Here is a 25,306-nt window from a genome sequence, read left to right on the forward strand (position 1 = left end):
GACGTATCTAATGTTGAGTCACAGGAACTTTTTACAACATTAGTTTAAGGAGTTTTGAACCAAAAAGCAAATCAAAAGCATGCTAGCTAACTAGTGACAATTAACAATAAACATATTTAAAGAGACAAATCGAATCATGTCAAAATCTTATGGTGGACTGAAAACAGGACCAATTGTTTTAAATAATATTTAGATAAAGATTTTTTTAACAAAATGCATTTATACATATGCTGGTCATATGCTGGTTTTTCTTCATTTGGTTCCTTAACATCTAAATCTGTCCAAACAGCTAAACTGGTTTTAACTTTCTTGTTAATCAAAAATCGTGCTTTAAAGCTAAATTCAACACAGGCGTCCCAAAGAAGTGAAGGCGCTGTAAAGAGTTTCCAACAGCACGAGAACAAACAAAAAGCAGAGTAACCGTTTTCTCTCAACTCTTTTTTTTTCTTGTCATTCTTTCTTAATCCCTAAAAGTCCAAATTGTGTTTTAAAAAGGATAAAACAAACTTAAATGCTTAAGTCCTATTGAAAAGGCTAAAACTGTTGCCCGTTACATAACGCCCCAGAGACTTTCTTGTCTCGGTTTGGCCTTACAGTAATCTGACAAACTAATGCGGAGCGAAGTTTGAACAAATTTCTAGCAAATCCCTAAAATAAAAACTGAAATAATTCCCGCTCCTGTCTGCTGTTGAGGGTCTGACTGACCGAGCATCAAAACAGCGACTGACAGTCAGCAGGCAGAGAATGCCTTGTTTAGACAGCGTTACCAGCACTTTATAAGGGTCACATTGTGAGTTTGCTATAGGCTAAACGGTTATAATGTGTACCTGACCAGCATGTGAGGTGAACAGATGCCACATTAGTCTGATGTTGGATTTAAGTTGTACTCGAGGACACTCACACACATTGTGAAGATTCTGGTCACGCAAGACAGACCACACCAAGGACGGGGAGGGGTGGTGGTGGTGGTGGGGGATTGTTGTACGGTGTGCCAAGCATTACCGAATCCCATGACATCTGTGCCTGCCCTCTAGACACAGTTATTGAACTCTTCACAACAACTCTGTGTCATCCCACAGAATGGCATCAGCTGGACTCTGGGTTTACCGACCCGCGCGTGAGCTGCCACTGACACCAGAGCAGAGATGGCTCCAGTTGGAGCGGCGCCATGACCGAAACGCCTGAACTGATGGCGACTGGCGTTGCATCATGTTTATCAATGAAACTCAGTTCTCCGTTGCCACAAACGACCATTGTGTGTGTGTGTGTATATAGTGGCGACAAGTGGAGTGGACCGATACTGCCGATGTTGTGAAGAGACACACAGGTGTCACTCCTGGCATCGTGGTGTGGGGGAGCCGTAAAGTACAACTTCAGGTCACCTCTGGTAGTGGCTCAGAAAACCCTGACAGCACACTCATCAACTGTAGGTCTTACCCCTCTTGACCCCCTGGTACAGTCAGGAGTACAGCACGTGTCTATGGACTGTCTGTGTTATGCTGAGGTCTTTTCATAGCTAGCCAGGTCCTTCGATTTTTCCCCAATCAAATATGGTTGAGATCAGCGTAACTCTGTCCCAACATCAATTTGCTGGATCTCAAAGACCAGTCACAACGACTGTGGGTTGATTTGCTACAGAAGAGGATACAGAAGATGTATGACTACACTACTACTTGTATCCCGGCCTAAGGGGTACCACATCCTACTGACATGGCACCCGCAGTTTACCTGTACTGACAACTCCAGTATCAACCTGATCCGATATTGTAATCAGTGCAATAGTCACAAGACCTTTAAACATGTATAGTTTAATTTTATTTCCACTATGAGTCTGAATCATCCTGAAAACGTTGTTTTCTGTTAATAGTTAGCAAATTCTCTGCCTATAAATATATATAATCAGAAAGACTTTAAGAAAAGACTTCCTGTCAAACACTGGCTTTACTCGAGAAAGACCAGACTGCAGATAACCTCTTAACAAGCAACGGAATGCCCGCGTTCCGTATTCACTTTCGTTTCACTTTAAAGCATCCTGCAGGGTTTCTACGGCAACATATTTAAACACCAGGACGTCAAAATGGTCGTCTAGACCCTCCTCTTTTGATTGGCACCTTTTTTGACCAATTAGGTCGATATATGAGCCCTCCACAGCCAATCATATTACAACTTTATTACTGAAATCCTAGTTACCAAACAATAAATTGGACTTTAATGCCAAAAAATTTAAATCGTTACCTTTTTACAAAGACACCAAGCATCTGCATGTACTCCAGGTGGTTCAAGAGCAGTATCTGATTCATTTTGGGTACACTTTTTTTCAGGCGTTATTTGCATTTTGGGGTGTGGGTTAACAGGAGAAGGAGACAGTTACTTGTGTTTTTAAAAAAGAAAGGCTTTTCTAATCTCTTCCACTATGAGCTTCTCTCCAACCGCCTCACACGGTGCGCATGCGAACAAACACACGCAGATAGTTAAAATTCGCTGGATGTCATCTGAGAGGGATTTATCTGATCAGCGTAATTAAAAGTGTAATGGGTTCCTCCGGCTCTGCTAAGTGCAGATGAATAACAGTGTGATTGTGTTTTCATTGTTTGGGAGAACAAAAGGACTCTGCGGGCTGATCGCTGCTGGAACACTCAATCAGAAATCCAACTGTGCCATCATCTAAGCCACTCCAAGCTCCGAGATGAAGAATGCGCGTTTAATCTGGTCAAGAGTACCAGGCTGTTAGTTTATCTCTGCAAAACAAAAACAAAACAAACAAAAATAAACATGATGTTGGTTTTCTTCTGGAAGAATTATTTTTGATTTAAGATCATAACTGTGGCAGACCAGAACTGCTGTCTTTCCGAATGAATACTGACATAAATAAATGACTTTAAGTAATGATTGACAAAGACAAAAAAGAAGAAGAGCTTCGGACAAATATTTATCTGAAATGAGGCATAAAACATTTTCATTTTACTCTTTTTGTTGTAACAATCTAATTGTCATTATCCCTGCTTATTGAATTTGTTGAATTTACAATCGTACTTTTTTAAATTTGTATAATTTTTAAAAAATTATTTCATGTTTTCATTTGTGTTGTTCTTTCTTTCTTAATTATTTATTTTTTTTCTCTCAAAAATAATCCATCAATCCTTTTCTTTCTTTTTTTTGTCTGTTCTTTTTTCCGTGCAGGGACCCAGTGGAGCTGCTGTCTGTCCTCAGCAGTCGTTGTGCGAAAGGCTAAAATATTTTAATATTGTGAAGGTTTTTTTTGAAAGACTTTATTTCTTACAATTTATTGTTTGGTTTTGGAATTACTACATTTATTCTCTTATCTATTATTTCACCTTGGGTAATTGTTTTTCCCTTTGTTTACCCAAATACATTTATTTCAACGCTTCTTCTTTCGCATCTTCCTGTCCGTCTTTTTGAATTTTATCGCTTGCAGCAACCCAAAGTGAAAAAAGTGGAGGAAGGGGGAACAGAGCGGCTAGTCTTTCAAAGCTTGCCATCATCTCAGCTTTGTTCCTATTGGTTAGTAGTGACATGAAGGCTCTGTGCTCTGAGACCCATGATGCAGGGCTAGCTGTCCAGTGTACCTCCGGTGTAAACCATCCGTCCATTCTCTTTACCACCTTCTCCTTTTGAGGTGCCTATCTCCAGCCGTCACTGTGCGAGAAGCGGGGGAACACCCTGGACAGGTCCTAGTTAATCACAGGGACACATAGAGACAAACACTGACAGATAAAGACAATTCTAGAGTTTCCATTTAATCCATATCCCTCAGCGTCCAGATCCCAAAAATACAACATGGCAGCGTCGGTAAAATGGTTCCATCTGGCTTGAATTCCTAACAACGAGAAAAGGTGGGGACGCTTGGTCTACTGGTACAATATGTCTGCTTAATGTGTGACTCAACTGGCGTCCTTCATCTGGGAGTGTCCGTTGTCGCTGTTATCTACAGCAGCTGTGAAAGGGGTCTTGGCAGCTGTTGGGAAACGGGAAGAGACAGCTTAGCTGCCCTCGCCGGTGCCGCATTGTTTGTGTAGCAGGAAAATGTCAACACATGCACGCTTGATTGTAATGTTATGTGTGATAAGAGTTACCAGTCACAGAAAATAATTGGTCGGTGGCATTTGTGTTGTTTCAGGTCAACAGGAGCCGCTGAGCATGGGTCGGACAGATTCTGCTGAAATTAAATTGTTCACCTGGTCTTTGCCTCGTGCAGCGCCATTTACTTGCTTATTTATTCACTGGGGGTCAGAGAGATAAAAAAGACAATCAGATGGGATGGGACTAAAAGATGGCAGATAGGTGTGGGACTCAAAACTGCACCCACAAGAGAAAAAAAACAACTTTCTGTCACTCCACACCATTCTTTTACCGACTGCATCACCCCAGAATGATGAACTCATCATCCTTACTTCTGGAGTGCATTTACCTTTGTGTCCATCATGTCTCAGCAATAGGGGAGCAGGTAGATTACAACTTAAGACCACATTTGAACACACACAACAAAGTGGTATTAAAATCCATCCTTAGTGTTGCATTTTGTGTATCATGAAATCATTCATTTATGGGTCGATGACAGAAAGGAGCTCTATAACTTCAATGAGTATATTAAAACAACAATGTTTCACTAAAGGGCTGAGGGCAGCAGAGGAGCAACAGAGGCTGGGGTCTATCGTACCAGGCAGGACCCCAGATGCAGGCTGTGTAAAGATGCCCGCTGAGACAGTCCAGCACATAACAGCAGGATGTAAGATGCAGACAAGGAAAGCATACATGGAACGCCATAACCAAGTGGCTGGAATAGTGTACAGGAACATCTGTACCGAGTATAGACTGGATGCCCCACAGTCAAAGTAGGAAACTCCACCCAAGGTGGTGAAGAATGGCAGGGCTGAGATACTGTGGGACTTCCAGATCCAGACTGACAAACAGGTGATGGCTAACCAACCGGACACTGTGGTGATAGATAAGATACAGAAGAAAGCAGTGGTGGTGGATATAGCAGTCCCAAGCTTGAAGTGAAAGTGGAACGCTTGTGTGGAAAAAGAAAATAGGACAACCCATTTCTTTTTTATTTGCGCTTGATTTACTGTCCAATATATTATTCAATATATCTTAAAGAAGAATCCACTTTTTGTCATTTCTAAATTTTTATTATTTTTTGTCTATTGTCCTTTTTTTAACTTGAATGTAACAATAGTGTGTGTGTGTGTGTGTGTGTGTGTGGGGGGGGGGTGATGTGATAAAAATGGGAACATTTGAGAACTGACATCCAGATTCACATGGAAATAAGTTGTGAAAGTGATCATGTCATAAATAAAAGGCTCGTTAGAAATAATCGTGCGGCCCTATCGAGTTCCGCACTTCACATTCGGGTGAATTAGTGCTGATGTGGAGCAGGAAAAAATGAAGGTATCTTAGTCAGTGTCACTCCAAGATATATCTTAGTATCTGTAGTGTATCACTGAGCTCAGCTAAGGGTGGTTTAAGCATTGTTGCTTTTACAGCTCCTGAGGATAAACTACTGTATATTACCCATTGGGTAAGAGGACCCTTAATTTGTACTACCTTATATTACTAAACCGTTGCTGTTGTATAGCAATGCGATACTATTAGTAAAAACTCTGTAATGAACAACATATTTTATCCTTCTGAACTGCTGTCTGTTAGTGTAACTAGTTCTGTTCACGCCTTTGCTTGAACCAGAAAGTTTTAATCAACAGCATCTAGCCCACATTTTACTGCATAATACCTCCTCCTCGTGAAAACTTACACTGTCCGAACATATACCTCTGGGAGGAGAGCAGCTTCGTCTCATCTCCTGCGTGCAGAGAGGGAGTCCTCTTTATAACATAGAGAATGTTGGGTGTCGGTGAGAGGTATGTTGGGTTTCTGCAGAAACTCATCAATCAGATACTTAATGAGGACTTTTACCGTGCATCTCTATATTTAACTGCAGCTCTACAGGTCTGTTTGAAACTGCATTGGGATGGGATTTTTATTACCCGCAAGAGAATTTGGTCATTAGTTGAGTGCTAAACCTAAGGTAAACAAAAATATATTGTCTCCAATACAATATTGGGCATATTTGATATAATATTTAATTAAAAAAAAGGATAACTGGACCACAAGCTACTTGTAAAATTTCACAATAATTCAGGAATACTTTAGGTCTAATTTCTAAATTTGATGGGCTTTATATTTTTAATTACTTTCTGTTTTGATATCTTTTGGAGACAAAACAGGTAATTTGATCCTCTCTTTGTTTTAAAAATAATGTCCCTATAAATAAACAGAAAGCATACGATTTTTAACAAATGAGTTTTTTGTGACAGTTTAGGTAAAAATCACTGACTCTTTAACCCCGATGGCAACAAATCCAAAGTCAAAGTGAAACTCATTCAAAGGAAAGATTATAAAAAACAAACCTACCCTTAAAGCAGTTCAAAAGTAAAAAAAAATTAATAAAAATCTTGTTCTTTGTTGGGATGATTGATTTTAGAGTTGTAAAGCATCTAGTTTCTAAAAAAAAAGTGCTCAAAAACTGCAATCGTTTGGACAGAAAAAAAATGTGACTAAGTGTTCTAGGCAGTCAGATTCATTTCTGTGTTGTGTTTGATATATTAACATTTTGATACTAAACTATACAGAACTTAAAATTGTCCATTGATAACTTTTTAGCAGACCATGTACATCAGACCTTCTCAAAGCCTTAAATCCAGGAGCTTCAGGGCGGCCTTTGCACCCCTGGGCCCCTGGAACCCCAATGGGGACCTAAGCAACTCCCATACTTCTGACTAAAATGTCCACTTTTCCTAAAAAAGAACCCCTCCCCCCACTCAAACTCCTGGCTATGGTCATGAATGCCAACGCCATAAGACACCATAACTTCTCCACCTTTGAGGGCATTACAAACATGTAATGGGAAGGCTGAAAGGACGTTCATACACATCATAAGACTGAACGCTTTCACGCCAAACGCAGAGGAGTTTGACAGCAGCTATCTAAAACGACCTGTCAGCGAGCGGGCGGCAACAGAAACAATGGCAGGGGAGCACAGAAATTAAAAGAAAAGAGAGGACCGCAGAAGCTTTTCACATCGGCCCCACCCCTCCCCAGGGATGGACCCCTCTCTTCAACTCCTCTTTCATTAGTATCTCCGAGCAGCGCGAGGATCCCAGAATACATACAGCGAGTACTAAAATAGGCTTTCGAGCGGGGTGATGAATTAGTCGGGGAGTGTTCGGGGAGCAAAGGGGAGCAACAGACTGGAGAGCGAGCAACAGAGAGTGGGACTTTAATCAAAGCAGAAAATGACCCGCGGACAGACAAGGTGACCTGCCTGAGATTTGTTCATCCGTCAGAAATGAGCTACGAATACATTTGCGAGTGCAACTCTTGATTTGAGGATAATCACACAGAGATGACTTCTTGTTAACAGTGTGGGTTCAATCAGGAGACGAGGACACACGCCAACAGGGTTAGTAAGCATCGACACAAGGTAAACCACAGCTTTGTTTTGGTTTAATTGCTGGAAGTTAACGGGGGAAAGTAGATATGAAGACGTCTTAGAAAAATTAGGAACGTTTCCTCAAAAATATTCACCTCTAAGGCACACTTTGGTATCATACAGGATGATCAAAAAGTCTTCAGTGAAGCCTAAGATGAAAGTAAAGGAAATGAAAGTTTTGAACATTCCAGTGTTTTCTGTCACGCTTGGTGGAGGACACAAGATTGCAGGCAGGTAGGACGTAACTCAAAACCAATTTATCCACAGGAACTTAAAAAACCAAACCCCAAGTGGAACCTCACTGGGAACCAGGAACAGCACAGAGCAGGTATGAATGACAAGAATCTGCTCCAGTCTGCACGAACTGAGGAGTAAATGTATATGGGGGAGGAATTAGTAAATGAATGCAGCTGGGTGATTGATGCTGAACAGCAGCTGCGAGTGACAAAACACTGACAAGGAACAGAGGAGAACAATGTCTATGGAAAGACCTAAATGTAGGCCAGACTGACAACAGTACAGTACAGACAGCTGACAACAATCAGACAGAAACACAATAAATTCAAATACAAAAACATGCTGAAAAACAGAGAACCAAGAAGAATCCAAACAGGCAAAACCAACCACAGCCACGAACTATGGCAAAAACTCCAAACCCGTGATAGTTGTCTGTCTGAGCGCTGCGTATCGTTATAGTTCTGTGTTGGGGGAAAATGGAAGAAGAACTAAACCCAAATTCTACTGAAGCTGGGGCTGGACCAAAAAGCAGCAAAAACAAAAGTAAAAATGACAAACTGTGACGCACAGCAGTGTTAATGTCACTGATGAAATATTTCTGGCATCATTTTCATCATCGACTGTTCCTTCCAGACAAAAACAAGTCAATACCTAAATAAAATCTCCTGGCAGTAAACCTACTGACACTTATGCTAACAATTAAAAAAGAGAAGAAAAAAAAAATGTTTGAAAGGGACGAGATCCGATTGGATTGAATGTAGTTGCGTGGAAAGGCGGGATGAGTTGAGCAGATGTCCAATCAGAACTCGTTCCTGAGCAGTAGAATCAATCAATCAAATCAATCAAATTTTATTTGTATAGCACATTTCAGCAGCAAGGCATTTTAAGGTGCTTTACATAATTAAAAAAAGCATGTGACATTGAATAAACAGTAAGAAAGAGAAAAACATCGACAACATCAAAAACCCGCACTCTAACCCTAATTTAGCCATAAGCAACTCTAAACAGGTGGGTTTTAAGTTGAGATTTAAAGGCACCCAGTGTTTCAGCTGTTTTACAGTTTTCTGGAAGTTTGTTCCAAATTTGTGGTGCATAGAAACTGAATGCTGCTTCTCCTCATTTGGTTCTGGTTCTGGGGATGCAGAGCAGTCCAGAACCAGAAGATCTGAGGGGTCTAGACGGTTGGTACAGCAATAACAGATCTTTAATGTATGTAGCTTATGTTTGATCTATCCCAGGTGGACGGTGCAACAGCCGGACTGGGAAAAAGAGTAGACTTACGGACTAGGGATGTGAAGATGAACCGATTGGTAGCAGTTCACTGATGGACACGCGCACACTGGAAGTAAATCAGTAGAGCGGCTGTGTACTGATGCAGTTTGGGTATTAAATTGAGATGCACCGGTCTGTAATGTCCTTGTCCCAATAAACTCTGAGCGTCTGGAAGAAGGTCTGTTTCTGCACACAGACGTCAGTTATAAAAACAGACAGAAACGTTAAAGCGTAGTTACGTTCGTGCATGGAGAACGAATTCTCTCTCTAACTAAAGGTGTTTTACTCTTCATGATACATTTTTCTGCTCATTGTTGAGTTACTAAAAGAGTAATAAACATTCATTCATGTTGCATTAAAGCTCATTTTTATTAGGTAGTGAATAATTAGTCAAAGTGCTGGATCAAAACTCATCGAACTGCATTGTATTGTGATTAAAGGCTGGATCATATTGCACTATAGTCTGTGTTGCAGCCCATGTATCTTAAATGAATCGTATCTTTGGTGGTGTATGGAGATACGCAGTGGCAGCTGGTGGTGATATTAGCAGGATGGGCTAACAGATATATAACAACAGAAGCATTCGATTTGAAATAAAGAAACATTGCTCTAAATTGACATTAAGTCTGTGGCTGTGAAAACTTAGCCTTTTGGAAAGACTCTGGGGTTTTCTCAAGACTGTCTGGCACCAGCTTTTTAGTAAATTTCACAAAATGTGATACGATATTTTTAATTTGTGTTTATTAGCTATTTTAACATTTTTATTGTAAACACCAGGGAGGGCTTACCCCAACAAGCCCACTTATACCAGCCGTCCATCTAGATAGGTAATGTATCGGCCACACACCAGAGACACACTACCCTAACATGCTACATATGCTACATTAAATGCCAAGAGCAACAAGACGCTGTGAAAATCGTGCAAGGCGACAGTCACCGGTAAAAACACAAACATGAAGCAATGTTCAAGCTAAGATATCCTGAGCTACATCTGACAAACACCACTGCATTACCCATGTTGGGATCAAAATAGACTTTTTGCAAAGATTTTACGACATATAACAGTAGGTATGTTAGGTGTCCAACAAAGCTTTTGTTTTTCTCTCTCTCCGCACCACTCAGGAGACTTCAGATGACAGCAGTGATTTACTGAGTGAACGGAAAAGTGGGAACATCCCAGGAGAATATTTCCGCTGTTCCTCTGGGGGTAAAGTACTACACCGACTCTAAACACCAACAGACCAAGGCTGCAGGCAAACAGACTGCAGAGAATAACTCATATATTATCCTATTATCCTGATTTGGTTACATTACTACTTTTGACTCAATTCAATCCAAAGTTTTTGAAAATTTCCATTTTAGATATAATTATCAGTAAATGCTAAACTGAAACTTTTGAAATTTAGTTATTCGTTCTTTATTAGTATCAATAATATCGTTTATAGTAGTAGTATTGGTATTAATGGTACTACTTCTTTGACAGTGTTTAATCAGGAACATTTTGTTAATTCTTATGAACAATGCACATCTTGTTCAGGGACAGCAGACTTACTGTCCATCATTATTTTGTAATGATTTTCTGATATGAAAAAACAAGGCCAGGTAAATAAAGTGATGTTGTGTTTTATTAAAAGTATTATTTAACTCTGTCTCAGTGTATTGTACATTTAAACGTTATATATCAAGTTTTTTTTCTTGATGCAAATACTGATTTCAAAAGCTATTAGAAAACTAACAAATAACTCTTACACTTTGTGTTTTAGTCAACTAAATTTACCATAAATTTAGTCAATTAAATATAATATTCAGTTGACTGGAAAACACACAAAAATATGTGCTGATGACTAAAATATGACTAAAACTAAAATACATTTTGACAAGAGGGAGACTAACTTAGAATTTGCTGCCAAAATTGACAAAACAGGAAAGTGAAAAAAAGAAATAAATAAATATTCATTTAATTTCATTTCACTTTTTTTTCTTTTTTTTTTTTTTGGGGGGGGGGGGGGATTATCGACTTTACACATATAAAACAAAAACAAAATACTATTTTACTGATCCATTCTTTACCAAAAAAGGAATAGGCTTATATTTGCCTACCCTGTTCATAAACTGAGTTGCCTACAAAAATAAATTTTCCAGAAATAATAATATTAACAACAGAAATAAATGTTCCTGTATAAGTACACAAAAAACATTTAAATTCAAATTTATATATTTATACATACATACACTTTACTTGCATGCAGGCTTACACAATACGTAAATTTACATCTACATAACAATATAAGATTTTATTATTTTACATTTTAAGGCTCTCTTAAAGGACTTAATTTAAGCTCATCATTTAATTCATTCCACAATTTCACGCCAACAACTGAAACACATCTAGACTTGACCAGACTTCTCTCTTTAGCTTGTTCAAATATAAACAATCCGTGTAAATTATGTTTATTCTCCCTTAATTCAAATAATTTCTCAATTCCAGAAGGAAGACTTTTCTTAAAGGCTTTATACATTTAGTATATATACAGTATTTTTATATTTACAATATCTTTAAATTTCAAAGTGTTATTTTCAATAAAGAGTTTATTAGTTGGTATTAGTTATCCCACTTTATTAATTAACCTAATAGCTTTTTTTTATAATTTAACTAATATATATCAATAGTTGTTTTACATGCATTTCCCCAAATATCTGAGTAATATGACAAATAGGGCATAAATAAATGAAAGCTTGCATAATATCTTGTTATACAGTGACCAGGTGTTGTATCTTTGACTATACTGTGTAGATGTGGACCAATTAATTGTCCAACCTTGGCCACTTTTTAAAAACTAGCAATCAGCTACAGATGGAGCCCTCAAAATATATATATTTTTATGAGAATGTTCCATTTTTAGGTGTACAAGTTCTTCTGTAGCTTTTTTAAGTACACTTTTATGTAAGTTAGTCAATAATTGTTTTGTTTTTTTGTTTGTTTGTTTAAAATAAAAAGGCATATTGAGCAGAAAAACTGCACAACTGGACACCTGATGGGTCAACAAAGATCTCTGTTGATTTCAAAGTCATGGGATCAAAGGTCACAGGTCCCCCTTCTCCCTTTGTTTAAAGAACTCTAAATTGATAACCCTTTATCAGAAATGTCAAACTACAATGATCCCACTGCTTTCAAGGTCATGGGGTCAAAGGTCGAAGTCAAAGATCACCCCTTTGTTTAAACCTTGTCTATGCTTCAGCTTCACATCTGACTAAGACAAAAATGTCCAACCCTTTGTTCCCTAGACTGTCCCTGCTGACCGGCGTATTATGTACCGTTGGCAGTACTCTTGTTAAATAGTAATTTAAGTTAAGCATTTATTGTTTTATTTTGTGAAATGAAAAATACATACCCCAAGAAAGCCGGTGTTGTATGTAGGCCGCCCTGGTTTCTTAAATTTGGTACTGGCCAAATAAAGGCTTAAATGATTCGACCTCTAACCCTGTGTGAAAAGTACAGCCATATTGTCCAGTATTCTGTATGTTGAGTCTATTAGTGTCAATCTAAAAACAGACACATTTAGCTGCTGCTGGAGAACCCAAGTGGTACACAATTATCAACTAATCAATAGGATGTTGAGCACGGAAATACACTGATTTTCTGCTTTTTCCCTTGCATACTCACAAGCGTGTTTGGATGCACAATCATGAATCTGATGTAACAAGTCTTCTCTTTGCATTTTTTTTACGAAGCTCTTTAGGATGCATGCAGCTCTGAATCAATTTGTCTTTCTTCTAAGCAGACTGGAAGAGCCGCTTCCCCGCATAATCCCACACCGCTCGTCATCCAAAGGTTTCCCCCACAGTTCAGAGAGCATCATGCGGCCACGCTGACTCATGTTACACACCTCATCTGCCCTGCTGTGGCTTCACTACCCTTCCATCATTAAATTTCTGCACGAACAGGGACTTACACACGAGTAGAAAACTTGTTTGACTAAGTATTTTGCGAGAAGTCAAGATGTTCCTTGTTGATTATGCAGATTTTTAACTTTAGCCCAGTCAAATAGTCCAATGGCTGGCCAGTTAATCAAGTCCAACAGTGCTTAGTGTCTATTTACAAAAAAAGTGAAGTGACTTTGAAGTGGTCCGAACCAGAGTTCTGACAGTAATTCCCACATCGGAGTTTATAGATCCAAATCTGAGGAAGGTTTTTATCTTTCAGGAAGCCAAAAAATGAAATTCCAGTGGTATTTTCTGACTGGTTTGAACAATTAATTCCAACAAACTGAACTATATTGTACCGGTATTCATCCACATTCACACATTATATAGAATGGTTAACTGATGAGTTATTAAGCATGAATAAACATTAAGTATGTTGGTTTGGAACTAATTAGCCTTTATGGGTAAATCATTAATAAATGTGTTAATTTAGAGCTTATTAAGTATGAATCATCCTTAATTAATGATGTTTTCAAGGTTAAGTAATTCTTTATTAATGATTAAATAAGGTGTAGTTATTATAAAGTGCTACTAAAATAAGTAAATGTAAGGATGGTGGGTGAGCTAATAGTGCTCAACCAATACATTATCTAGATTGGTTTATTCTGACTCTATAATTCAACTTATAAAATATACTTTTTGATTTCTTTCACAGCAATTAATAGAAATATGGGTTTTCCATTTGTTACTGAATCTAATATTACTTCACTCCACAACCATGAAAGTAAAGAGTTTTTATTGATGGGAATAATCCCCAACAACTGTTACTGTTTTTGTTTTGCCAGTCAAAACGTCATATTTTACCTGCAGTTGGATAACATCCATGAAAACTGCTGTTTTATTAAATGTAATCTGAAATGTTGTTCCACAAGACGGGAGGACAACTTAATTCTCAGCAGTTTAGACTGCAGATAAGAAGGTTCCCCTAGATGCTCAGGTTTTCAAAAGTCCGGCAACCGAGTCACTGGAGGAAAGAGGTGAAAGAACGAAGAACGACTGAATGAAACAGAAGCTGTAAAAAGACACTACATAAGCTGTAGTCCCTGATGAACACCATCAAACCGTTGGCGCCTTTAGTTTCTAACGGCTTCGATTATCACCCAAACGCACACACACTTTCCTCCTGACAACGCACAGCTGCTGCACTCAATTTAAATGCAGTTTCTGCATTTAACTGTGAAGTGACACACATTCACACCGACAGCGGGTGTGTGTGTGTGTGTGTGTGTGCGCGTTTATGAATGATTTATTAACCCGCGCAGAAGTGCAGATGAAAGTCAATCCATCTGCGGTTTTTTGTGCGTGCGTGCGACTCCGTTTTTACAAACGTCACGCAGACAAAAAGCCTTTTGATATCAACGCAACGGCTTCAATTAGCTGACTTGACAGTTATCAGTTGTACTAATTGACATAATTCAGTGAGAAGAGGTACTGCTGGAGCAAACACACAAAGAATTATCATCAGTTTTGGACACACACAGTTGGCCTTTACAGCCTACCGCTTCACCGTATTGACGATGAGTCACGGCTGTAATATTTCAGCAGACAGGTGAGGTACTGACAGCCAAGTTAGATGCTGGCTTTCTCTTTTGTTTCATTTATGTATAGATACATATCAAAGTGTAATAACGATACATCTTACAGCTTAAGCACCTGTTCACAGTAAAAGTCATTTCTTGTTTCTATTCAGAAAAAAAGCAAGAAGATCCAGTTTGAATCTGCTTCCATGCAGTCAATTTGGATCCAATTCTAAACTAATCTAAACTGCTCCACTTGATTATGGTCCAGTTCATTCAGAATCGGCATAAATATGATGCAATGCAGTAGAGTCAGATTCAGCAGGACACAGTAAATCAACAATCCCAACCCGTAAAAAACTACATTCTCACACCAGGTAATAGTATGTCGTACCAGTCAGCAACTTTAAAACCTAAAGGTCTAGCAAAAAATGCTTGTCGTCCACCTAGTTCTTAACTGATCTGATCTTATCTTGTGAAGCAACAGAGTTATGACTGTTTTGGTCAAGCCTTGTCTCTGCAAAGGATTTTAAGCACAACCTCATGTGTTTTTTGTGAGAGTACGTGCACTCTGGGTGTGTGTCGTGAACAACTCTCAGCTACTACCGCACCAAATTCTAGCTCGATATCTGTAAAACCAGCTGAGCTACAGCCAGTGTTGTTTTGGCTTATTAACTGTGGTGGCCATCGTCTCGAATCCAAAAGTTGATCCGCTGTAGATTCAGGAAAACAATCTGTTCAACCAAGTAAGGACTGGAAGAGTTTCTACCCCCTTTCCACATCAATATCATTCCAAAATGGAAACCAACGATCGTTACAAGACTTGTGGATTCCGCTGTAGGTTAGAAGAGCTTTGAAATATATATTTTTTTAATGTTAGGAGGCGAATCAACCGCCATCAAATTAAAAATTAGTATTTTCTTTCCTAAAATGGGTACCATTTCTTGTTTAAAATATTTGACATGTTAACTATGTCCCATTGTGACTAAAATAAGGGCCAAAATGATTGATTTCTGGTTTTATTTGCATTTCACACAATAATAAAAGCTTAAATTAATTTATTTTGTCATGCTGGGTTGGTACTTATATACTATACTTTGTACTTTAAATCAAAAGTCTTTGTGTACATTTTATTTTGTGATTCATTGTCAAAGGTGATTGGTAAAAACAAAATAAACTAAAAATTGTTGATTGTGAATTTTGGAGGTAACCTTTTTGTTTAAATTAACTGATTTATTGAGAAATTAGTGGGAAAAAAAACATACTTATAATTGGTACTGACAGCCTTTTTTTAATTACAGTTATTTTAAAAAGTTAAAAACTGTTAATAACATTTATATTTCTAGTCTAACTCTTCTCAGTTGCTGATTTAACTGGTGGGTTACCTTATTTCGCTGAGAAATTCTAAAGGCAGGATTTTGGGATGTGAGAAACAAATTAGCTAATTTTGTAATCAGGCTTTAAAACAAACCTAGCACCGGGAGCACAGACACATGAAAGCAGACTAGCAGAGACCAAAAGATAAATGTCTGAGATGCAAAGGAGGGGGAAAGTGTTCCAAACCAGAGGGGACTCGTCCGAAATCACAGCCGAGTGCCAAAATCAATGGAAGGAGGACAAGATGAGAGCAGTGAGTGCTATCAGGACACGTGGAGGATCAAAGAAGAGGGAGCTGGTTTGTGCCTCTCAAACAGGTGGAGTGTTTTTCTCGGCTGACCTAGGCAAGGCTGAATTAGACGCGGCCCTTAGTGCGTGTTTGCGGCTGACAGGGAGAACTTTCAACATGCTCGAGCTGGAGAAAGTGTTTCGAGATCCTCCTCCGGCAATGAAATGGGAAAGGAGCTGCGCGTGTTAACAAAGGGGCAGTCGCAACACTTACCTATTTTTCTAAAAAAAAAAAAAAAAAAAAAAGACTCAAACAGAATGAAAAAAATGTCCATTATAGTGTTGCTGAAAAATAAGACTGACCAATAGGCTCTCTGAGATGTCCTCATTGGGCGTGACAGAATTGTCCTGCATCGTGCATATCTGTTCACAGTTCAATGTTGAAGAAGCCCAATTAAAACCAATTCTGGTTATAATTACCAGATTTGAATGTGGTACTATGTTTATATAGTTTTTTCTTTTGGAAATGCTAGTCCAATAAACTGTATTACAATATTACCAAGGGTTGTCAACCCCTCTAGAGACTGCTATATTTATTGTAGACCTGGGGACTGATGATAACCATGTACCAGCTAAATAAAATGGTGTCCATATTGAAAACATATTGTGGTAATCTGCCTTCCTGCTTCCTAGTGTGCTCTTCCCGTTTTCCTGCTTGGCCAGTTTCCTGATTGCTCACAGCTGCACCTGATTAGGAGCAGCCTCACCTAGGTTCATAAGGCAGTTTGGAGGAACAGACCAACGCTGGAGCATCGATTGCCTATGGTAACCTGTCTCGGCCAGTACCTATTTCCACACGTCTAGAATATACTAACTGGTTGTGTCTGTGCCTGTCCAGAGTTCCCGGTCCTGTTCTTGGATTACCTCGATTACTGCTGCCATCGAGTTCACCTGGTTGAACGAGGCCCGCTGCCTGCTTACCTGTGAGTTCCACTTACCTGTGAAACTGCCAAACCTGGAAACTGTGCCCTCCTGGTCTGACTCGCCCGCACCTGTAAAGTTTACTTACCTGAAGTCGCTTGGGACCAGGACCTGTTCCTCCTGGTCCACACTCGTCCTACCTATCCTGATCTTTGCACTTTCCCCACTGTAAATAAACCTCACTTACCTTCTGCACCACGCCTGAGTCTGTCCGTTACTGGGTTGCTTGCCTTTGACAATTATTGCTAAAACGTTCCACATATTTTCTTAAAAGAAAATTGCCACTCGTCTACAAACTTGTCTCATATTTTTTATTGGTAAAATCAGGCTAGACAAAACACAGCTATCCATTTCTAAATACTAAAGTTCATGTTATGTAAGGCTGGAATATTTACAGACTCATGAGGAAAATGATTACATTTTATAGGTTTAAGTTATTAGTCTATGTGCAATTAACTACAGACACTGGTAGCAGAGCTCTGTTAGTGCAAGTAGACATGCAAAGTACTTAATTACTTAAAGAGCAGTTATATACTGGTCTGGATGGAATGATTACAGCACTTTGTAATTTTATCACGGTAGTGGTAGAGTGTCGGGTCGGCGTTTTGCAGTCGATAACGCTTGACTGGGCTTGGTGGGACGCTCATTACAGAAGGCTCTTGTTCCCTTAATTATACAATACATATATGTTTATTTAAGCAAAATAAGGCTACTTTTATGCATTTTTGGACTGATGATAAAGCATTCAGCATGCACAAGGTGCCAGCAATGTGTTGCTTCAATATCTAAAGTGGATATATGTACAATTTAATCTTCTCATACGCAACTAAAATCGATCGAAATTAGGGGCAGGGCGACATGACCTCAAAGCTACATTATGATATTTTGAGAAAACCTGCAGTGGCATTACTTATGACAATATAGAAGAAAAAGAAAATATAACCTTGAACAGTGTATCTGTGGTTGCTTCTTGTAGGTAGTAAATTTTATTAGCGCAAAGTAAATCAAGGACGTTTTCCATTTGTCCTTTAATAAAAGCTATTTTTAGAGATGACAGTGGTAATCTACGGCTGCAAGAGGCCTACAACAGTAGACTTAAAGTGCAATGACAAAGCTAAGTCAAACACAAACATTAAAGTTGGCTCAAAGTTGCAGCAGAACAGCTCAATGTTTTAGTTTACCATTACCAAAATTAGTATAATTGCAAACCCTTCAATGCTGTCGCCAAAAACTAACCTCCAATCAACTACTGTAGCCATCCAGCTGAAAGAAAGATCAGTCAGAGTTTTAGATTCATTGTCAAAATGACCAGCATACATTTTTTACTGATGCCGCCTTAAAAGCTGATTCTTTAACAAGTAATTAATGAGTCGTCGGATGCTGAACAGCCTCTCGGAAGGAGTGCCGAAAAGTTCGCTTCACGTGTTTGCCACCACGAGTGGACCATTCTCACTGTCCGCTGGTGGACAGCTTAAGCAGCTGTGTAGTTCTTCTAGGTTGCTGGGCCCATAAATAAAAAAGGCTTCCAAGGGCAAACAGAATCGCTGCGCTGAGCTCATCTGCCATGTTGCGAGAAATGTTGTCCAGGAGACGTCTGTCACAAAAATAAAGCACAGAGCAACACTAAAAGCAGCTGATTTTTGTTCCACACCTCCCTTGGTTCCAATCTGCTCCCATCTGTGCGGGACATGGGTGGATCCATTGGCGTTTTATGGACGGCCAGAGGTGCTCTAAAAGGCGGACTGGTCTGCGAGCCCATTTTTGTGGAACTGTTGCATGAAAAAGCCATGAGTTTTCTCCAACAGTCTTTCTTTTTGTCACTCTTCCTTAAAGCTCAGACTGGTGAAGAACCTGGTCAACATTTGTTGTAGCTCAGTCTCTATCATCTGACCTGCTGAAGCTTGGAACTTCTTCAGAGAGCTCTGTGGTGTCTTAGTGGTCTCTCTCTATTCTCCTTCTTTATGGTCACTCAGTTTGTGAGGACTGAGCTCATAGTAGATTTACACATGTCCCATATTCCTTCTGTTTCTCAATGATGGATTTAACAGAACTCCGGGGGATGTTTAGGGGGTTGGAAATCCTCTCCTATCCATTCCTTGACTTGTACTTTTTAAAATTCTTTTCTCTGAGTTAAATTAGGACAGTCCCTTTTTTTTTGTAAAGAAGGCTAGTTTGTATTGACCATGACTGATTTACGACGGCAGCAAAAGCATAAACCATCCAAGGGGGTGAATACTTTTCATAGGTACTTTATAGCGTCTTGCCCTTTGGCACTCTGCGGGGGCTGGGGATCAAACCCCTGATCCTTCGACTGAAAAACTGTCAGACTGTGTTAACGCTGTTATCACGGCTGAAGATACTTGGGAGACTGCGCAGCTCACGGGCTGCTGTTGTTAAGGGAAGAGAAGAGCAAACCCTAGGAACGGCCTAAATGTACGGCCGGTTCTTCCAGATTCAGCTTCTCGCTCAAGATATGGAGCTTATATTCTCATTCCTGCCATATAAATAAACAACACACTCGTTGATCGCGTGTGCTTCGTGACCACTGAAAGCCCCGTTCTGTTGGTCCACGGGAACATAAAAGCATTTATGAGAGAGAGACTCAGCGGATGCTTCACCGCTCCACAACTAAAGGTACAGGAACTTCTTCCCTGTAAATGCCGTCTGTCCTCGGGTCATTTCCCGAGAAAGCGCAGACAACAGCAGTTACGCAACACACAGCCTGCGAACGCTGAAGGATGGGGACGAGAAGTTTCTGGAACATACGGTCATAGAAAACTAAGTTTGGTCTCTTTTATCTGTCGTCCCCAAAAGCATAAATCAGTTTTTTTTTATAAGAAGGCTGTGCAACATTAAGGACTTAACCAACCGTGTTGAGCTCTAAGTCGGTTTTATTTCAGCATAATGAGCAGCAGAGACTCTGCCTCTCACAGGTTAAACGTAATTTCTGTAGCTAATGAGCAAATAAATCAAGGGGCTAACATAAGACTAATAACTTTTTTTATTGTTTGCTTAGTTCTTCGTTCTGGCCTAAAATCGTACTGCAACACTACAGCCCCTAATGGCTCTCAGCGACGACAGTCAGAAGATGGACGTCACATGGTCCAATCATTCCAGTAGCATTTTGTCCTTCGGTGAAGTCCCGTTTCCCTCCCTTTTTAAGTTGTACCGCCACGCTTTTCACATCTGACCTGTATGGTTGATGTCCCTGTTCAACCTGTAATGTGCACGAAGGCAAGGAAGCAGGACTTCCAAACGGGAGTCAACCCTACTTTCGAACTCAGGATTCTGCTTAGAACCATCGCCATCATTATGACCGCCCCCTGCTGAAAGGTGAACATGGAACATGGTGGTTTTTGCCCATTTCTGTCTGAACCACTGGAGCGATCTGAAGGAAACTTTCAGGAAGTAATTATTAGATGTGCGTCTACAACTGACTCACTTTCCCAATCAACGCTATTCAAGATGGCTGCCACAGCTGACAGACATAAAAAAAAACACGACATTGGCTGTACATCAGTCAGTTTTACAGATACTGACCTGAACTTTGATGTGGTAGTGGCTGAGACTGATCCCCAACATGTATTCTTGAGCACTAACTGATTGGCCATGCCATAGTCTGTATCTCATGTACCACTGGACTGAAATGTTTAGAATGTGATCATTGGATGTACACCTATGACTGATTAACTTTTGGAGTCAATGGAATTGAAGATGGCTGCCACAGCTCATAAGCATGAGCCAATGCAAAAATGGCACACAAAAATGGCAGCAAAAACAAAAATAAGAACTCCAAAATAACAAAAACTTACACAAAGTAGGGCACGCGAGGAGGGCGACGCGAGGAAATCCAGACGTTGCAATGAACCGGTGAGTATGAGGAGTTGGGAACAGGTTGTTAGAGGAAGAGGCGGACGAGGAAGTGGACACAGGTGAACGGATTAGTAACAAGGAACAGGTGTGGGTGGTTGAGGCAGAGGGAGGTGACGGCACAAGGAACACAGAGGGCACAGGGAACAGACTAACAGGGAAAAGACAAAACCCCACATAGATCACAAGAATCAAAACAAAGCTATAGAAACACAAGAAAAAATAAAGCCCAATACATAAAAAACTTATTAAACCAAACAGAAACATGAAAGAACAAGCAGTTTCTGCATTTAACTGTGAAGTGACACACATTCAATAATTTTTTATTAATTATTATTAATTTTGAGTATTTTTGAGGATTTTTTTTTTTTAGTTTCTTTTTGCAGTAGTTTTAAAAGAAACTAAAAAAAAAACCTCAAAAATACTCAAATCCTAATAAACTCTGTAATTTCTCAACATAAGATGATGGTGGTTTGAATCTCGGATGTGAAACGCGGTGCTTCGAGGAACGCCAGGCCTTGAATTTTATATTTTTGTTTACTTCAGCCTGCAGGAGAAAATGATCACATTTTAACCGGCTAGAGGCTGAATGTTCATTGTATGACGTAGGATGAAAAGTTTTTGACCATCTCGCTCTCTGACTCATCTCATATCCACCTGTGCACTCCGCACTGACCCCCACCCCCACAGCACCCAAAGACCCTTTTCATCTCTCCTACACTCTCACATCTGCCCTGCTGCTTCTCCTTCAATCACTGCCAGTGCTGTCCTCGCTTGCTCCCACTCTTCCTCTTCACGTCGTCCGCTCTCCTCCTGCCCCCCTCGGCTCCCCGTCTCTCTTGTCTCTTCGCCTGTGCGTCTAATTTGGCTTCGGGGGACCCGAGGCTTTGTCAGCGCTGAGTGCTCCGTCTGTCCGTGCTCCTCTCCCATCCAATCCGGTGCCGGCGTGCGAGGAGCGAGGGAACCCGCAGACGAGGGCTGGAAGTTATGTAACAAGATCAGCTGCGGACTAACGCTGCGCACCGCACGCATCAAGCAGCCATTAGTGGCTTTGTGATGGAATGACCATTTGTCTGGCTGGGCACATCTTTAGGCCTGTCCCTGATGGTCAACGAGGGAACAGATGGACAGAGTCGGACTCTTTAAAGTAAAGATAATGACCAAAGCAACATGCGCCCAATGGTATGGCTAATAGCTCCTATGATGCTTTTATGATGGATGGATGGATGGATGGATGGATGGATGGATGGATGGATGGAGACCTGCACTAGAGAGCCAAGGCAAAGAGGTCCTCTTCAGGCAAACAAATAATGGCGACGTATAATACTAAGTGCAAAGTTTGGAGCAACATCCAAAAAAGGGACTGGATCAAGTTTTCTCGGACCACAGCTGACCGGAACCACAGGAAAATATGCCGCCACGCCCGCAACTGCTCTTCTCAAACCATAGGTGGGCGCTCCCTGGGGTAGGAGTTCAACCACAGGGGAGGTGCATGACCCTCAACCCATGTTTCCACGGCGACAGACCTTGGTCACGCTTCCCCCATTTTTTCCGCTGAAAGTCAACTACGAGGGGTAGCAACACTTCGGCAGTTTGTGTGAGTTGCTAAAAATGGCTCAATAAAAATGAATCAAAAATTTGGCACTTTGGAAATGTCCCTCGGTGTTTGTGTTCTAAACAAGACTGATGGTTTCTTTATTTGGACTGGTTTCCGGCTGACGCAGAGCTATATAAAAGTAAATAAACCCGGGCAATGTGACGGAGCTGACAGAGAAAGGTTTAACGTGAAAAACGAGCATGGGTTTCTTTTTCAAAGCCGAGCTTTGTCAGCGGGGGATATCCCGATGTTTCTGGCATAATGCGAAAACAACAAGGATGAAACATGAACCGCCGCCACAATCAAGACTGGAGCTGTTTAAAGACACACCCCCACCACCACCACCATCTCCAACAACTCCAGTCTCCAAAAGGTCAAATTTTGACGCCATCAGCCTTACGTTATAAGACTATTTCATTTGAAATATCATGATATTCCTGCAGGAATACCATGTCCTAGGGGGGTGGGGTTACATGACCACCTCAACCAAATATATTCCTGATATTACAGCAGGATTATCATAATTAGCCGTGATTCATTTTCATTGTCTGCTGCCTACAGCGGTCATCAAAGTGTTTCCGGTGTTTGGATGGACCGGATACCCGGTGGCGGGGAGAGCGGGTTCCCTCCTCACTGTTCAGCCGGCACGTACCTTGGACCGAAGAGACAACAATCGGGCAAGTGGGCCTTACCTCCGCCAAGGAGGCCATGTTTTCTGTAGGGTCTGTGTGTCCGTGCACAAGATTGCTAAAAAAAAAAAAACGTTCACAGCTTTTAATGACATTGTCAGGAAACATTCAAACACGCTACAAGGAAGAAGTCATTAGGTTTCGGTGGTGATCTGGGTCACGATCCGGATTCAGGAATCAGAATAATGTTTCTACTTCAAAAGGAGTCGAAGCAAATTGAAAAACCTTCCCGTGGTCAGACAAACTGAAATTCAAAATTCATTGTGGAAGCCACATCCTTCGTACTAAAGAGGAGAGACGCCACCCAGCCTGTTATCTGCACACAAGTCAAAAACCTGCTTCTCTAATGGTATGGGGGTGCATTAGCACCTCTGACTTGGGCAGCTGACATATCTGGAAAGGTGTCATCCATGCAGAAAGGTTCATACAGAACATAGGCTCCCATCAAACCACCTCTTTGATGGTATGGGGGTGACACAATTAATGCAGAAAATATACAGGTTGTAGAGCAACATTTGCTCCCATGGGGGGATATTTCAGCAAGACAACACTAAACCCCAGACTGCATCCATTCCAGCAGCATGGCTTCATAGTTGAACTGACCAGCCCACAGTACAGACATCTCACCAACTGAAATCATTTAAAAGCATCATGGAACAAAAAGAAGAGCCAGGACTGTTGAACAGCTAGAATCCTCCATCAGACCATCAGACCGGAATGGGACAATGTTCTCCTCCAAAACCTCCAGCAGCTGCTCTCCTCAGGTCCTAGATGTTCACAGACTGATGGTGAAAAAAAAAAAAAAAAAGAAAAGGAGAGGATGCTTCACAGTGGCAAACATCCCGGCTTTTCAGAGACGTGCTGCTGCTGCCATCGAATTTCAAACACTTTTATTATTTTCATGATTTTCATCTTTGAAAAAGCAAAACTTGGACAAATAAAATAAAAGTTAGAGGTGAATCTGCTTCCGCGTGTCGTACATTCAAACCTCACACTGTAATAAGTGGGAAATCTGGGCATAAAATACTGATTTTACGAGTTTATTGGGAAGCTGATAATCCCCACACTTTATATTTTAGTCGACTTACAGCATGTTAGGACCACAACTAACACGACTGCTGCTGAGCAAAACAGGTTGAAGCTCAAATCCTTTTTTCTTTTTTCTGTCACTAGAATATGACTTACACCAAAAAAAATAATAATAATAATAGTTCCTTTCTGTTTGGAATGCTGCTGTGAAGCTGCTGTAGGGCACCAGGTAAAGCCTGCTGGATATCTGTGGACTATTTCAGCCAACAAACCCTGAGCTGCTCGCTCTCCCACCATTTCCAGGAGGCTTATTAGTTACAGATGTTTTAAAGGCATCTTGTTGTTGTTTGGCTCTCAGCGCTGTTCCTTATTGTGAGCCACACAAATCACTCCTGCATTCATCCCACATCTACGAGATGTTAGATTTATATAATAACCAACATTCTATCTTATAAAGCACCTGTAGTGGAAAAGGAAATTTTTAGGGGGGGGGGTTATGTTAGTAATTGTAATTGTTTAAAGTTAAAACTCATCCTGTTGCTTTGGTGGAGGTGAAATGATAATACCAATAATAAATAATAATATCAGATGTTCTCCTTTTCAGCCTGGTGTTCCGGCTCGCCCCCCCAAAAACTCCCCATCCGAACACCGTGTTCCCCTCCAGCGTGGCTCTGAAAGCAGACGCTCGGATTGGGTGGCCCTCACCTGCGCGCCGCGCCGCCGAGCGGAGCCCCACGACCAGCCCGAGCAGCGCCCCGGCGAAGCACATCTGGACGCCGAACAACTCCGTGCGCTTCCGCCGCCTGCCCGCGCTCCTCCGCCGGCTCAGCATCACTACTCCTCCTCCGCCTCCTCCGGCGGCCGTCTCCGGCATCCCCCGAACCAGCACGCGGGTCATGGCGCGCGTCCTCTCGTCGTTCAGGCGAGCGATCCCGGCGGAAGCGCCCCCCGACCACCCCGGCGGTGGCGCAGAAGGTGAGGAGAGAACTGAGGGTGGAAGGGGGTGGGGGTGGGG

At 40.9% G+C, this 25,306-nt stretch overlaps 1 protein-coding gene across 1 annotated transcript in view; it reads right to left on the reverse strand.

Annotated features, from left to right (window-relative positions):
• slc24a3 (solute carrier family 24 member 3) overlaps window positions 1–25,300 on the reverse strand; it is an 80,719-nt gene extending 55,419 nt beyond the window's left edge. Inside the window, exon 1 of the mRNA XM_017421727.3 lies at window positions 24,997–25,300. Coding sequence (XP_017277216.1) covers window positions 24,997–25,189 — 193 coding nt within the window. The 5' untranslated portion in view covers window positions 25,190–25,300. The remainder of the gene's footprint in view (window positions 1–24,996) is intronic.
• Window positions 25,301–25,306: the final 6 nt, after the last annotated feature.

Source organism: Kryptolebias marmoratus, linkage group LG22 (genome assembly GCF_001649575.2).
Source record: "Kryptolebias marmoratus isolate JLee-2015 linkage group LG22, ASM164957v2, whole genome shotgun sequence".
Taxonomy (NCBI): Eukaryota; Metazoa; Chordata; class Actinopteri; order Cyprinodontiformes; family Rivulidae; genus Kryptolebias; species Kryptolebias marmoratus.